Source organism: Takifugu flavidus, chromosome 9 (genome assembly GCF_003711565.1).
Source record: "Takifugu flavidus isolate HTHZ2018 chromosome 9, ASM371156v2, whole genome shotgun sequence".
Taxonomy (NCBI): Eukaryota; Metazoa; Chordata; class Actinopteri; order Tetraodontiformes; family Tetraodontidae; genus Takifugu; species Takifugu flavidus.
This window is the reverse complement of record NC_079528.1, coordinates 10,632,845-10,649,377: the sequence shown is the minus strand read 5'-3', so window position 1 is coordinate 10,649,377 and position 16,533 is coordinate 10,632,845. Positions and strand designations below refer to the sequence as shown.

At 46.0% G+C, this 16,533-nt stretch overlaps 3 protein-coding genes across 4 annotated transcripts; 1 reads left to right on the top strand and 2 right to left on the bottom strand.

Annotated features, from left to right (window-relative positions):
* Positions 1-250: 250 nt before the first annotated feature.
* LOC130530810 (nuclear factor 7, brain-like) lies at positions 251-4,865 on the bottom strand. The gene is made up of 6 exons (XM_057042299.1): positions 3,980-4,865; positions 3,433-3,528; positions 2,109-2,342; positions 1,938-1,960; positions 1,623-1,738; positions 251-1,431 (listed from the first exon to the last, which is right to left on the bottom strand). The coding sequence occupies exons 1-6, from the start codon at positions 4,493-4,495 to the stop codon at positions 866-868; spliced, it is 1,551 nt and encodes a 516-aa protein (XP_056898279.1). The 5' UTR covers positions 4,496-4,865; the 3' UTR covers positions 251-865.
* Positions 4,547-7,960, top strand: LOC130530812 (endonuclease domain-containing 1 protein-like). Of its 2 annotated transcripts, XM_057042302.1 has the most exons (3): positions 4,547-4,684; positions 6,592-6,918; positions 7,043-7,960. In XM_057042302.1, the coding sequence occupies exons 2-3, from the start codon at positions 6,628-6,630 to the stop codon at positions 7,688-7,690; spliced, it is 939 nt and encodes a 312-aa protein (XP_056898282.1). In that variant the 5' UTR covers positions 4,547-4,684; positions 6,592-6,627; the 3' UTR covers positions 7,691-7,960. The 2 variants fall into 2 exon arrangements, with proteins under 2 accessions (XP_056898282.1, XP_056898281.1); XM_057042301.1 differs by lacking the exon at positions 4,547-4,684 and having other exon boundaries at positions 5,870-6,918.
* A 532-nt stretch (positions 7,961-8,492) lies between these two features.
* LOC130530811 (zinc finger protein 391-like) lies at positions 8,493-11,955 on the bottom strand. Its single transcript, XM_057042300.1, has 4 exons — positions 11,819-11,955; positions 11,127-11,404; positions 10,551-10,662; positions 8,493-10,204 (listed from the first exon to the last, which is right to left on the bottom strand). The coding sequence occupies exons 2-4, from the start codon at positions 11,286-11,288 to the stop codon at positions 9,177-9,179; spliced, it is 1,302 nt and encodes a 433-aa protein (XP_056898280.1). The 5' UTR covers positions 11,289-11,404; positions 11,819-11,955; the 3' UTR covers positions 8,493-9,176.
* Positions 11,956-16,533: the final 4,578 nt, after the last annotated feature.

Below are 16,533 nucleotides of genomic sequence, written 5' to 3'. Positions count from 1 at the left end.
AGTTTATGTGGGTCATCCTAATCTAAATTTATTTATTTGCTTCAACAGTACTCACAGATGAGTGAAGTGCTCAGCTGGCACATATTAAACTCTGCTTTACTGAGCAAGCACAGACAAATCTGCACACTGACCATGAGCAGCAAGCACATGACTCCAACCCACATCACAGAAGAATAAAGAGCTGGGCTCAAACACACACATTAGTTTGGATGCATGGCCTCAATCAATGTGAGGGGAAAACACCCAAACATTTATCACACAAAATAATCTTTATTAAAGCTACTGAATATTAACGACTCCTTTGGCACACTGCCACATATCTAAAAACAAATCTTTGGTCTACATGACATTTTTGAGTCATTCCTCTCCTATATTCTCACTATATTCTTCTTTATTGCACTATAACAATTTGAAAACATAATTGAATCAATGATCTTATATGATACACACAGAACATTTAATTTCAATTTTGTAAATCTTTTGATAACTTTTTGAGCAAACAGACAGACAGACGCCGGCCGTCACATGACCTAAAACAGTAATACTGAGAATTGTGATGTCGCAATGTTGTAGCGGGGCGCCCCCTGTCGAAAATAAACGGAATTACACAAGAGAAGAAGAATAAAGTTAATATAACATCATGTACCAAATATGTGGCCCAAAATTGCATTGTAATATCGAAATATTTTTAATTATTATAATTACATGTGTACATTTATTTATAACATTATCTGGTCTCAATTTATAAGTATCTAATTGTTTGTAGACATTACAGTAAAGTCATAAGAAAGGTTGAATCAAAAAAGCACCAAATACTCAATAATCAGCAGGATGAACAGCACCAGTCCTCCAGTGTAACATTCATCTAGCCCCAGTATGGTGTTACTATTGTGAGGGGCTCCCGGTTGTGTCCGTTAATAATGGGCCAGGGATTGAAATACGGGTAAACGGGCTCCTTGAATTGTGCGTCATAAAATGTGAAAAGATGGCTCATATCTGCTGCGTCATAAAATGCCACCTCACCACGGTTGTAATCCAGATAAATGCCCACCCTCTTGGGGGGTTTGGAGGGATGTATCAAGTTCTCCTCAGAGTCGGTGCAGGCTTCATACTCGCTGCTGCCGTCGCACTTGTCCCTCAGCACCAGAGTCCAGAATCCGTCCTCTGGACACAGGCTGATCTCCTCCTTCCTGTTGACGGAGGCCAGCACCACACCAAGGCCCCATGCTGTCTTGGAGCCAACCTCCACCTCCCAGTAATGTCTGCCAGAGGAGAAGGCTTCAGAGCCCAGGACAATGTTGTAGCGGGTGAAGCGCTCCTGGTTGTTCGGCAAGTTAGGCTGGAGTTTTCCCACTTGGACGCTGGTGCGGCAAGGTGACACCCAAAGGCAGGGGTAGGCCGTGTCTGGGTCAAGGTGGACGGCTGCAACAGCTAAAAAGGTAGAAAAATACAAGTAAATCACAACTAGTGGATAGATATTTGGGGATTCAGACAGAAAGGGAAATCAATACATTTAAATAAATGTTCATATTCCATCAAACAGACCATATCAGCATTTTTGTGCTATTTAAGAAAAAAGCTGATGTCATTCATGGTGTGATCAGGTGACATTTCTATATTACCTGGCTTAAAAATGGAGCTCATCTTCCTCCAGGTTCTGTACTGCAGAGGTCCCAGGAACTCTGCCGAGTGAAGGGTGACGTCCACCTCCAGGGGAGAGTCAAACAGGCTCTCAGCCCTGACAGAAGGGACACACAGAAATAGTTAAATCATCAGTGAGAGAAAACATCTGGGCGGACTGCCTTAATACCTCCAGCATCTTATAGGGTTTTAAATCTCATTTGTGGAAAATCAGTTTGAAGATGATGAATCGTTGAACTCGTTTTTATTAGAAAACAGCCGACTATTATCAGGCACAGCAGCACTAAAGCACTCACCCTCCGATGAAGTCTTTGATTCCCTGTAACAGAGAAGATCATGTGGGTCAGTAAATGTAGTGCACAGTCACATAAAGTCTACCTCTGACTCAGCACAGTTATTATCATTATCTCTGGGCCTATTTTGCTGTTCCTCCACGGCCGTCCCAGCGTGTTCTCCCTCTCTCTCACCTTGAGCTGCTCTGGGTTCTCCTCCTCCCTCAGTTTGAGGCGAAGCTGCTCGGCTGTGTTTTCCAGCCGGCTGATTTGCTCGGTGGTCTGGGTGAGCGCCTCCTCCAGCTGGTCCAGCTTCTCCTCTTTCTGCTTCTGCAGCCTCTCCTTGACCCGCACCTCCTCCTCCTGCAGGAACTCCCTCAGACGCACGAACTCGGCGGTGATCAGCTCCTCCAGGTCTCCCGCTCGCTCCTGAGAGAGAAGAGTGAAAAATGTTACAAATGTGGAACTCTTTTTTGACTAGCGGCCACTGAAGGGCGACATTATCAAACGTACCCGTCCGTTATGACAAAGAATGGAACTAGATTGATCTTTTGGTGATATACTCGTCTATAATGCCCTGCTTTAAAGCCAGCGTTATTCCAGACAGGTACATCAACATCTGGAGCTGACAAAGCAGCACCAAGTCACACAGCTCTGGAGCAGATTCTGCACTCTGCTGCAAGCGGAAGCGCAGGCAGCCCTGAGCGGCTACAGGAGATAAGTGATCCTTGCTGTTCATTTCCTTCTAAATCCACAACCACATTTCAGTTTAAAGTTGTACTCAAACTCCCACTGGGAGTTAAATATATAACACAACAGCAGAAAATAAATGAGGTTCTATAAAAAAAGTTGTAAAAAAACAACAACAAAACACGCTGGTACTTTGATCAGCAGGAAACTCAGAGTTGGCAAACTTCCCCTCTGAAACAGAAGTGAAAATGTACGAATGTGCACCCAAACCGGGTCAAACCGAGACGCGCACAGGAAATACTTTCAGACAGACTTTGGTATGCAGCCCCCGACACGGCGTGAGAGGCAGATAGGAGAGCACGAGTTGCGTGCATGTATAAATCGGTCAAAACGGACACGGACAACAGCTGACAGGAATCGGGGGGTTGACTCCTACAGATGCAGTTGTGTGTGTGTGTGTGTGTGTGTGTGTGTGTGTGTGTGTGTGTGTGCGTGCGTGCGTGCGTGCGTGCGTGCGTGCGTGTGTGTGTGTGTGTGTGTGTGTGTGCGCGTACATTCTACATGTTGCCCTGTGGGAAAGGCAAACATGGCTTCCTGTGAATGTCTGCTAGTCTCCACTTTATTGCGGGACGAACATGAAATTCATCACGTTCATATGTGATTAGGCAAGAACTGTTTGTGTCACTGGAACTCGTGATGAGTCAGCCACCGCTCAAGGGTCAGGTGGAGGAACGCCGGAGAATGTTGCTGCCGGAAATTCCCATTCATTGAAGAAGCACAAGTACTTCTTGCTGACTGTGTTGATGTTTTCCAGGACATTTTTACAGACCTTGATGAGGAGGATCTTCTCATTGGTCTGTCTCTGGAAGCATGTGGCCTCCTCCGTCTGCACCTCAACCGTCTCCAGAGCAAATGACAGCTTGTCCTGTTACAAACACACACATGAAAAACATGATTATAGGCAGCGTTGCCACATTAGGTTATGGATCCGAGAGGCTGGGAACAATCTAAGCCTTGTCCTTTAAAATAGGAATCTCGTGATGCCTCGGCCCAACAGAAAAAGCTCTGACCCACAAATTTAAAAATAATCCCTTTCAAATCATTACAAATCCCTCTGAGGGCCTCTGAGAGAACATTCTCTTGGGAACATTCAGCACGGAGTTCACGGAGTTGTGCCGAATTCCTGAATACAAAGGCAACCAAACACGGTCAAATAAGGAGTCCTGTGAGAATAGCAGCCATGTCACAGCGGCTGGAAAAGCAGCAGGAAGCTTTGTAGGTTCGCTTGCAGGAAAGTTGTCAAACTGGAAGCATTCTAACCAACAGGACACTCCCCGACTGAGAGGGAAAAGCGCTTTTTGAGTGGCCAATCTCACCTTGTAGTTTTCAAAAGCCTCGTTTATGGGAATGACGTTGTGGTTCTTGTGGTCCCGGGACATTCCGCACACCAGGCAGATTGGCAGCTGATCGTCCTCGCAGTACAGCTTCAGCTTCTCCTCATGCTCCTCGCACAGATCCAAACACATCCGCGGCCAGTGCCCGATAGACGAGGCCATGCTGCTCATGCTGGTGCCCGGCTCCCGTTCCTCTAACTCCTCCAGCGCGCTCTCCACGTCCCATCCAATGATCCCCGCCGGGACAGCGTCCGAGGTCCTGGCTTTACGCACGCTCTCCACGACGTTGCACAGCAGTGAGTTGGGGCGCAGTTTACGTTCGCACGATTTTCTACACTTCGGGCAGTTGGAGACCTCGATGGCCCCCCAGCACTGGATGATGCACAGCTTGCAAAAGTGGTGGCCGCACTCGAGAATGACCGGGTCCCGAAAAAGCTCCAAACACACCGGGCAGGTGAGCTCCGACTGCAGCTCCTCAAGCGCGTTCGCCTCCGCCATTCTCAGACGACAACATAGTCCTCAAAACACTCTTGGGTTGGTAACAGACAGAGAAGCGACTGTGTGCAAGAGGAGGAGGAGGAGGAGGAGGAGGAGAGGAGGAGGAGGAGCTGACAGCACAACAGTCTTCACGGAAAGAGAGGAGAGGACGGGCGGGCGTGCTGGGACAGGCTCCGAACCAGCGCGCAGGTATGTATGTTGGGGCCGAGAAAGACCCTCAGCGGGGTTTGGAGGGATTAACCTCAACCCTGTTTGAATCTCTGCTCCTTTAGAGTTAGCTGGGAATAAAATCTGATAAACTTCATTCGAAATAAGCAAACAAATATGAGATTACTCACACGGACACACGGACCTGTAACGACAAGAACACATCAGAGGTGCCAAACCTGCCAGTAAGAAATGAGTAATGAAATTAGTCACCAAAAACTCCTAAAGTCTATTAAATCTTGGACTTTTCTCACCCTGTTCATTACATGTCATTTAGACCTAACTGTAACCCTAAATCTGAGAAAACAAGTCTTAGATCAAGCTGAGAGGTCCAACTATGATCATTTAACACATATACTGTACATTCATAGAAATATTTATATGAATGTGTATTTATGTCAAATAAAATAACTTAAAATTTGAGGCGTTTTTGAACAACTTAAGCAAGAACTTTAAAATGTAGTCAGAGAACTTTCTAATTTCATCAGAATGGTTTAATGTGACAATTTTGCGTAACTGGCTGCTGAAAGCCTCATTACTGCTGAATGGCAAAGGTTAAATATGTACTATTTACTCACCATGTCCTCACTGTGTGGAAACAGAAACTCTGGTTACTCTCGGCCACGCAGATTAAATCATCATTGACGGTAAATGAAGACAATCTCTTATTTATAATTGATCTTTATCACAACCGAAACTGTCATACACACAAATACCCGCCAGATGGCGACAATATGGCGATTCAAGTTTATAATTTATGAACCTCTTTTACATCTTAATCTACTGATATCAGATATTACGCCATATTTTTGCGGTACATTTATGATCTAAATAAGTTATTTTCATTTTAATTGCTGATTTTGGTGTATTAAACAGAGATATCACAGATTTTTCCAGCTCAAGTCTAACTTCTGCTCTTTTACTGCATATTTTGACGCAGGCAGTTTTTTCAATGTTCATCTTTTAAACTTATACTGTGCCACATTTTGGAGGCAAACATGTAAACTTATTTTTACTTAAAACTGAAAAAACATGAAATGCTGCTGAAAAATATGAATGAATGAGTTTAAAGTGCTCAAATACAAATACATTACAATAAAATTTAATAATAACAATGTTTCTAATTTCACTCAGTCACTTTGTTGTACAGTTGTATGTAAGAAGCCTGAATTTTTATATAATTTCCTTCCATTTAAGAAAATGATGAAATTTTGACAGTAAATGTGACTGATGTCATTTCTCGAGCTACCAAAAAGTATAAAACTGTTGCTGGAAATGCCCCCACACCCATGAGAAGTCATTTGATATATTTTCAAATATGTTCCCGCAAAATATTGCCGTTTGCCACAAAGAAGGAAGTGTTAATGAAACAAAAAACGAGATGGAATGAGATGGGAAAATGAAAGAAAATGTGCTCTTGTCCCTTAGTTGATGGAGTGTGTGAATACACATTTAAGAGAAATCTTTGCTAGAGTTCAGTCTTCTGATGAGAAATACCTGTTTCTGTGTTATGTTCCTTTATTTCACTGGCACCTGGGACCATGGTGGACCCCTACAACAGGAAGTGCTCTGCCCGTTTCTGCAGAGTTTCGCCTAGTTGTGTATTTTCTGGGGTGTCAGCAAAACAGACGTTCTAATGAATGTTCTCAGCTGAGTGCTGCTTGTTTTCCCCCACAAAAGCAATAAAGATGAGAGAGAAGTTAGTCTCCACCTCGGCTGAGGGATGAAAACAGGATATGTAAAGCCTTGGGTTCCCGGACGACCATCTGACCATGTAATAGGGGAAGTTTGGGTAGAATCCGGGATAGAGAATGATTCCACCCACATCATATATAAAAGGATCCTCCCTGACAGCCTTCGTATGTACTCCGACGGTTCTGTGTTCACAGGCTGCTGCTCTCTGTCACCAGAAGATCCGAAGGAAGATGCTGCGTCTCTCCACACTAGCTCTGCCTCTTCTGGCGGCCTGTTTTGGTGGACTGGTTCTCGGAGAACTCAGTAACGACTTTTCTCAGTGCCTTGATTTCTTCTACAATTCCACTCCTCCCCAGGGCTTCAACAGGCCTCAGTACCAGCCGATATGCCAGCGCTACCAGAACCGGTACCGTTTTGCCAGTCTGTATGACCGTGAGCGTCGTGCTCCGTTGTACTCAGCCTACCAGCTCAAACTAGCCGACGGCAGACGACCCAAGGTGCCCTGGATGTATGAACCGCAGGTAACTAAGAAATTTATTTCAAGGCAAACTGATCAGTTCTGACTAGAAGTTGGACGTTTATGCTAAGCATGGTATTGGTTTATTATCTGAAACCTAATTTCCTTTTCTGTCTTCTCTCGGGAAGTTGGCATTTTCCCGGGCCACTCCAGACATGAAACCCTTCGAAACTCTGAACGTGGACCAGAACGTGATTGAGAGCCAGGCGGTGCTGGAGGATTACAAGAACTCCAGCTTCACTAAAGGTCACCTTAATCCCAGCATGCACCAGGAGACAAAGGAAGACCGCGAGGCCACCTTCAGCCTCACGAACATTGTCCCGCAAAAACAAGGTTCCAACTCTGGGCCCTGGAGCATTCTGGAGAACGAGGTGCTGAAAAAATTCAAGAACTACTGCAACGGGTCCATGTATGTGATCACTGGTGCCGTCCCTTATTCTGCCAACGATCGGTGGCTCAGGAACAGGGTGTCAGTGCCTGAGTACATGTGGTCGGCTTATTGCTGTCCGTCCTTCAGCGCCAAACTCCCAAATTCCATGAAACCCTTTTTCCCTGCATACGCCGCTGTTGGAAGAAATGATCCGGAGAGCGGAGAGGAGATTGTACCGGTAAACATGAAGGCGAGGCCCTCGGTGAGGGGCTACGATGTGAAGAGAATGTCTCTAAGTGCTCTGGAGGGCTTCTTGAGTGAAAGACTGGCCGCGTCTATCAGTCTGTTCGATGGTGAGTGTGAGGAAAGGATGGAATCACCGGAATTATCCTCCAGCTGCTTCTAGGTTCAGCAGAAACCATTTCAATAGAAAAATAGAAGAATCTTATTGTTACAGCATTTCCTGCCAGTGAGGAGGCAAATTTGCTTATTTCTTCAACATTATCGCCGAGATTTAAGGAGATATAATGAATCCTACATTTTTTAGATGATTTAGGATAAAATACAATATGTAATGTAATGCAGTTGTGGTGTAAAAATGTGTTTTCAAGAGAATGTCATTGAGCACATTTAAAAGCCTTTTCAATAAAGAGGAATGGGAGTTCATTACTGTTAACACCTTGATGATGTGGACCATCTGTAAGACCTGCAGGATTCTGTGTCCTCACTGGTCTCCTGCAAAAAGTTGAACATCTTCTACACCATTGGTCGGTTGGTGCTCCATTAAACCGGGAAATTCTGATTTGGGATCTTGTTAGGGATTAAATCGAAAGAAAACATATTGGTGAATCCATGTCTCCAGTCCAGGAGAAACCTCAACACTGTGCATCCAGAAGGGAAAGAAATTCCAGATTATTCAAAAATAACTTGACTGGTTTGAAAACATGAAGAAATGTACAACTCCATTTTATTCCAGCTCGACCGCCCCGGCCTGATCGGGAGTGTCAAACATGCTCCAAATATAAAAATGCTGACTAAAACAAAGTGGCTGTGCAAACAACAGCCGTTGACAGAAGATTAGCGATGTGTTGAATGTTGTTGGCGGCGGGTGTGGAGACGTTCGCTGTAACCAGCATCATCCGTCACGTGTTGTGAGGGAAACGTTCTGAGTCACAAGCTCCAGACATGTTCCAGATAATTATGCATGAGAGAATTGAATATTTGCTTTATTTTCAACCCAGAATAACCACAAATAGAACCCATGATATGGCATAATTTAAAAAAGAAAATTCCGTTGCACAATGTTCCTGCATATTTGTGAAGTATTGATATTGAGGCGAAAGTCGTCACGACGCGACGCCCTCTAGAGCAAAGAACACGTATGAATTCAAATATTTATTCCATCATGATGATGTAAATGTACAAAAGTGTCAACTGTAGTGAGAAACAACAAATGCTCCATTACTGAAATACAAATAAACAACCATGTACAATTTATTCATCATAATAAATAAGAGATTTGTACACGGAGCATTAAAACATACAAATCATATTAAAACTGCTGAAGTTTGTGAACCGATTTTCCTTCTCCGGTAGAGAAACGTGTGCGTCTGACTTCCTGTCAGCTTTGTTTAGTGCTGGCTATGATTGATCCCCTTTTTAGTGAAAGAGAATATGCTGGTATTCACAGACAAACTATAGTCGTTAGATTCCCCTTGCAGTATTTTGGCTTCTTTTTTGGAAGTCACTATTTCATAATAACACGGGCAAATCCGAATCACAGAGAAGAAAAGAGTATTTACCGGTTAACATTCATCAACGTACGTCTACAACGTTCGACAAAAAAACCTGGCGTTTGCTTCAAGTACTGCCGCAGATTTGAGGCGGCGCTTCTAAAAACACTGGTGGTTTTTCAGCTGCTCCACGTCGCTGAAGCCGGTGCCGCAGTGGGAGCACTTGAGTGTGGCCTTCTCGTTGCTGTGGATCAGCTGGTGTCTCTTCAAGTACTCCACGCGGCTGAACCGCTTCCCGCAAGCTTCGCACCCGTACGGCCGCTCTCCCGTGTGGATGCGCTGGTGGCGCTCCAGGTTGCCCAGGCGACTGAAGGAGCGGCCGCACTGGGGGCACCGGTGTGGCCTCTCGCCCGTGTGGACCAGGTGATGGCGCTCTAGGGAGCGTAAGTGCGTGAAGCGCTTCCCGCACATGTCGCAGCAGTGCGGCCGCTCCGCCGCGCAGGCGCATTCGTGGTTCTTCAGCGCCCAGGCGTGGCTGAACGTGTTGCCACAGTGGGCACAGGGGAAGAGCCCTTCATCTCCTCCTCCTAGCTGAGAGCCCCCTAGTGGACAGGGGTGGTCCTCCACCTCCGCCTCTGTGGTGAAGGCTCCTCCGCACTGAGGGCAAAAGTGGAGGAGATCCCTGACGCCTTCCTCCTCCCCTCCGCTTTCCCCGACACTCCCGGGAGCAGAGGGATTAGGGAAGAGCTCAGACTTCCCCAACTCCACAGACTCATCTCCGCTTAAGGCTGCCGCCGATTTGCTGTCTCGCAGCCTCTTAGCCCACGCCGATTTCAGCTCGGCTCCGGGCTTTGTGTCCTGCGACTTGCCCTGTCCCAACTGCTCCTCTCGCTGCAGGTCGGGGGGATCGCGTGCCGATTCTCCGTCCTGCTCCATCCCGTCGAGGCCGATGTACTTTGGGGCCAGATTCATCTTGCTGCCACATACCACCTCTGGGTCTGTAGGAACAGGTTGGCAGGCCAAGATGGCGGTCTGCTCGGGGCCTCCGTCAGACCTTAGAGCAGACTCCAGACCCCTGAGATCATCTCCACTCATGCCTGCGTCTGGTGGCTCTGCTGAGTCAACATCCCAGTCCTCCTCCTCTTTCTCTTCTGCAGGAAGGGCTGGGGGATGATCAGAAAGGTCTCCTGAGAGGGAGGACACAGCAGTCGTTGAAGGTTACGTTCTCACCACTGGGAAAGTTGCTGTCATCTGCAGCACAAAGCTAGAGTTGAAGTTAATCACCTGATACTGATCATTTTCAACCAGGTATGTTTAACTTGCTATCCAGCACATTTTACCACCCATAATGCCCCTCGCTGCCACACACCAACAGCTGGCCTCTGGCCAGACCACCACTCGTCTCTGTTATAATGACGACACATCTGAAGCTGCCAGGAAATCTTCTAACACGGCTGCAACTAGTGTATAAAGCAAGCTGGAACCCTGTGACCAAACAAAAGGATCATTTCTGCTTCCCCTCAACCACTGTACCTTCGCTTTGGGATCTGGAAGCTGCCTGGAGGTTCTTGCTGGGTGTTTGCATCTTCAGAGCCTCCCTGATGAGCTGCAGAGACGCCGGCTGATACGATTCCGTCGGATCAAACTGTGAGGGAGAAGCGCAATCTCATCGACAAATGCTTGATGCCACACGGAAGAATTACAGCATCATCGTGGTGGCGACAGTTTTAAATGGACCCATCAGCGATTATGGGATAGAAATGCCGAACAAAGAGGCTAATAACTGGGAGAAGAGTGGATGTGCACTGTGCCACGGCCAACAGCTTTACACAACTACATGTACTATTGCTAGCTCAAAGCTTGCAGCACTTGAGATGTGGAAAGAGACACTCAAAAGCTCCTCTGGTAGCTCAACATCAAATCCATACCATCTCTTCATCTTCACCGTCACATTAATGTGACGGCTAAAGAGAATAAAAGCCCAGACTTTTGGTGTTAGTGTTCCCTTTTTTGTGTCTATGTGAAGCGGCTGAGCAGAGGCAGAGATTCTGAACGACTTTCTCCTCCTACTCTCCTCTCCTCTCCTCTGAGGAAGCACGTCTCCCTCACCTCCTCTTTGATGTTGGATATCTCCTCCCCCTCGACACTGAGGCTGCCCTCCCCTTCCTCGTCCTCCACCATTCCTCCCTCGTCTTCTTCATCCCCCGGGAACTGCATCAGGTACATCTCCCTGGCCTTCTCTCCACCTCTTCCTCCCTGGACCATCCCCATAGTTCCTCCACTTCCTCCTCCTCCCCCACCACCGCTGCCACCTCCTTCTTCCTCCCACACAGCTCCAGGCCAGTCTTTACCAAAGGCTGCCGTCAGTCGCTTCTTTGGCTTGCCTCCTGTGGAGACAAAAAAGAAGATGAAGGAAGGTGGGTGCCAAAGTTGATGATGAGGTGAAGGAGCAGCAGCACAAGCAGCAGCAGCAGCGTAGGGAGGACATAGTGGATAAAAAAATCTAAATGTGCGACGAGAAGAGAAAGTGGAGTGGCAGAGTGTAATTACAGTAATGGTGAAGAGGAGTGGGAGAGGAGGAGGAGGAGGAGGAGGTGGCGTGCGTGTGCAACGTGATGAGGGAGACAACAGAGCAAGAGGAGGGGGAGTGGGGGCAGGGAGAGCGGAAGGGAGGCGAGGGCATGAAGGAGAGAGGAGCGGGAAGGGGAGCTTGCAGGAAAGTTGTCAAACTGGAAGCATTCTAACCAACAGGACACTCCCCGACTGAGAGGGAAAAGCGCTTTTTGAGTGGCCAATCTCACCTTGTAGTTTTCAAAAGCCTCGTTTATGGGAATGACGTTGTGGTTCTTGTGGTCCCGGGACATTCCGCACACCAGGCAGATTGGCAGCTGATCGTCCTCGCAGTACAGCTTCAGCTTCTCCTCATGCTCCTCGCACAGATCCAAACACATCCGCGGCCAGTGCCCGATAGACGAGGCCATGCTGCTCATGCTGGTGCCCGGCTCCCGTTCCTCTAACTCCTCCAGCGCGCTCTCCACGTCCCATCCAATGATCCCCGCCGGGACAGCGTCCGAGGTCCTGGCTTTACGCACGCTCTCCACGACGTTGCACAGCAGTGAGTTGGGGCGCAGTTTACGCTCGCACGATTTTCTACACTTCGGGCAGTTGGAGACCTCGATGGCCCCCCAGCACTGGATGATGCACAGCTTGCAAAAGTGGTGGCCGCACTCGAGAATGACCGGGTCCCGAAAAAGCTCCAAACACACCGGGCAGGTGAGCTCCGACTGCAGCTCCTCAAGCGCGTTCGCCTCCGCCATTCTCAGACGACAACATAGTCCTCAAAACACTCTTGGGTTGGTAACTGTTGACATGTGATCTCATACGTCACTGCACTGTTCTGTATAAATGTGGATTTGTCAATAAAGTTTCGTGTTAGTTCCGGTCCAATGATGACCGAGTGATAGGTGTGATTTCTTCCTCCGTCGAGAACACTAATAACGCAAGTTATTCCTCGCAATGACTGCGCCACAAGCGCCAACAGGTTATGGGCCCAGGCGAGATGTAGGTAACCGATGGGTGAGACTGTGTTTTGACGGAGACGAGCGAAACTACGAATTATGGGAGACGAAGCTGTTAGCACACATGCGGCTACTGGGGCTAAAAGAAACTCTTCTAAAAGAACCCGCCGCGGACAACGTGGAGGCGGATATCCTGAAGAACGAGGAGTCGTATGCCGAAATGATCCAGTTTTTGGACGATAAAAGTTTGTCCCTTATTATGAGAGAGGCGGCTGACAACGGGAGAAAAGCCCTTAAGATATTAAGGGACCATTATGCCGGTAAAGGAAAACCCCGTATTATAAGCCTGTACACCGAGCCAACATCCCTTCAGAAAGCGGTGAGTGAAAGTGTCACGGACTATATTATCCGGGCTGAGACGGCAATAACAGCTCTAAGAAATGCTAACGAGACACTCAGTGATGGGCTCTTGATTGCCATGGTGTTAAAAGGATTACCAGAGGCCTATAAACCATTTTCCATCCATATCACTCAAGGAGATGATAATCTAACTTTTTCCGACTTCAAGACAAAGCTAAGAAGTTTTGAGGACACGGAAAAGTTTCGCACGGTTTCTGAGGACAACATCATGAAAGTGGCTGCACCTGTCTCAGATTGGAGACGCAGAGAGAGAAATGCATGTCCAGAGATTACATGTTACACGTGTGGCGAGTAAGGACATAAGGCGCGTGTATGTCCAAATGAGCGCCAAGAAAGGAAGACACAATGGTGTGGATATTGGAAAAGTTCGACACACAAGGATGCATCCTGTCGACGCAAAAAGAAGGATAACATAACAAGCAGCAGATGACATCTGTGAGGAACAATCGTACGCATTTAAAGTGAGTGAATGTCAACTTGGCCTGAAGCACAGGGGACTCATGGTCGACACTGGAGCGACTTCACATATAATAACGGATGTACAAAAGTTCCTTAAGTTTGATGAGTCATTCCAGCCCCAAAATCACTCAGTTGAGCTGGCCGATGGCACGAGAACAAACGGTGTGGCGCTGAGGAGAGGCGACGCCGAGGTGACGCTGGTGGATCGCGAGGGGAAGAGGATTAAAGCCACGCTGAAGAAGGCGCTCTACGTTCCGACATATCCACAGGACATTTTCTCCGTAAAGGCGGCGACGACCAATGGAGCCTCAGTCAACTTTAGAGAAGGCCACAGTGAACTCATCCACAAGAGCGGGACCAGGTTTGACATCAAAGAGTACAACAGACTCTATTATTTGAATACAGTAAATGATGTAACTGATGACAGTTGTAACAGTTGTACTGATATTCAGACATGGCACAGAATCCTCGGGCACTGTAATTATGAAGATGTTTGTAAATTACAGGATGTCGTAGAGGGAATGCAGATTAAGGGTAAAGTGGATAAATCCAAACTGAGTTGCGATATCTGCACACAAGGAAAATTTGTCCAAACCAGGAACAGAGAGCCAGATACACGAGCGAAATCACCACTTGAACTAGTCCATGCCGATGTAGCTGGCCCTGTTGATCCAGTTGCTAAAGATGGATTCAGATATACACTAGCATTTACTGACGACTATTCCAGTACAGTATTCGTGTATTTTCTCAAAGCTAAAAATGACACGGTAAAGGCGACTGAAAGATTTTTTGCTGATGTTGCTCCTTATGGAAATGTGAAGTGTGTTAGAACAGACAACGGCACAGAGTTCACAGGAAAAGAGTTCCAAGCTTTGCTTAACAAAAACAGCATAAGACACGAGTCCTCCGCACCGTATTCACCACATCAAAACGGCACCGGAGAGAAATTGGCGAACCTTATTTGACATGGCAAGGTGCATGATCATAGAAAGCAACCTACCAAAAGAGTTATGGACGTACGCTGTAATGACTGCTGCGGTGATACGCAACAGGTGTTTCAATACCAGGACGAAACAAACCCCTTTCTTCATGTTGACAGGAAAGAAACCAAACCTTTCCAAGATGAGGATTTTTGGTTCTACATGCTTTGCATATAGACATGACAAAAAGAAATTAGACTCACGATGTGATAAGGGAATTTTTGTGGGATACGACAAAAATAGTCCATCGTATCTAGTCTATTACCCAGATACAAAGAAAGTAATGAAGCATCGACTTGTCAAGTTTGCTACAAGAAATGTTGCTGAACAAGAAACCCAGACTGATCTGACAATAATTGGCGATGATGTTGACAGAAGAAGAGATGAGTCTACCATGCCAAGTCCAGATTTAATGGAAGAAGAGAAAGGAATTTCTCTGACAGAGACTTCTGATGAACAGCAAATTCAGATAGAGGGAGGAGGTTGTGAGTCTCGATACCCTAAAAGAGAAAGAAAACCACCGTTGTACCTCTCTGATTATGTATCTGAAATAAGTGACCAGATGTTAACAGAGGATATTGACTATTGTTACAGAACATACAATGTGCCCCAAACCTTCAAAGAAGCTATTAGTTCATCCAACTCAGATGCTTGGGCTAAAGCTATGAAAGAAGAGATAGACTCTCTTAATGAAAATGATACATTCACATTGACTTGTCTACCAGAAGGTAAACATGCAGTGGGGGGTAGGTGGGTCTATGCCATCAAAAATAGTGCTGATGAAACAAAGACCTACAAAGCAAGATATGTTGCTAAAGGTTATAACCAAGTGATGGGAGTAGATTACAAGGAAACTTTCTTTCCAACAGCAAATCTGACTTCGATTCGTGCTTTGATGCAAGTGGCAGCACAACATGATCTTAATGTACATCAGATGGACGTCAAGACAGCATATCTACATGCTCCTATCGATTGTGAACTGTATATTGAACAACCCAAAGGTTTTGAGCAACGCTCAGACATTGGTGAAAAACTCGTGTGTAAACTGAACAAATCACTGTATGGCTTGAAGCAATCCGGTAGGAATTGGAACCTGATGCTAAGTAACCACCTATGGAAAAATGGTTTTGTGCAAAATCCAGCCGAGCATTGTGTGTACACTAAACAAGCAGGAAAAGAGAGAGCAATAATAATAATATGGGTCGATGACCTTATTATTGCTGCAACTAATGATGAATTACTATCTGATACCAAGAAAACACTTGCTGCAAAATTCAAAATGAAAGACCTTGGAAAAATAAGACATTTTTTAGGCATTAACTTTGAACAGGGTGAAGGAGTTATAAAAATGAGCCAAAGCAAATATATCAGTAAGGTACTGGAAAAATTTGGAATGTCTGACTGTAAATTAAGGCCTACACCATGTGAACAAAAGCTCGATCATCACAGTGAAGCTGATCCAGTTGATGCAAAGATGTATCGTGAATTGACGGGAAGCCTTATTTACATAATGACATGTACAAGACCTGACTTATGTTGGATAGTGAGCAGATTATCACAGCATTTGTCTGAACCAAATGAAAAACACTGGCTAACTGCCAAACATGTACTAAGATATTTGAAGGGAACAATAGATCACAAACTTTGTTATGGAAAATCGAAGACAAACCTAAAGATCATTGCCTCCAGCGACTCTGATTGGGGAGCCGATTTGAGTGACAGGAGAAGCACCACAGGATTTTGTGTGAGCTTAACTGACAGCGGACCGCCTATTTCATGGAAATCTAAGAAACAGGTCACTGTTGCCTTATCAACATGTGAGGCTGAATATATGGCGTTGGCTGCAACCACACAGGAGAGTCTGTATCTGATACAGTTAATGAGTGAAATAGAAAATGAGTGTATGTTGACACCAGTTACCATCTTTGTAGACAACCAAGGAACAATTGCTCTTTCCAAAGATCCAGTGAGCCGTCAAAGGAGCAAACATATTGACATTCGTTATCATTTTGTTCGCTCAGCTCTAAGTGATGGAAAGATAACAATCAAATATTGTCCCACAGAGAATATGGTCGCCGATATCATGACCAAACCGATGACAAAGTTCAAGATGCAGAAATTTGTGAAATATCTGTTTGG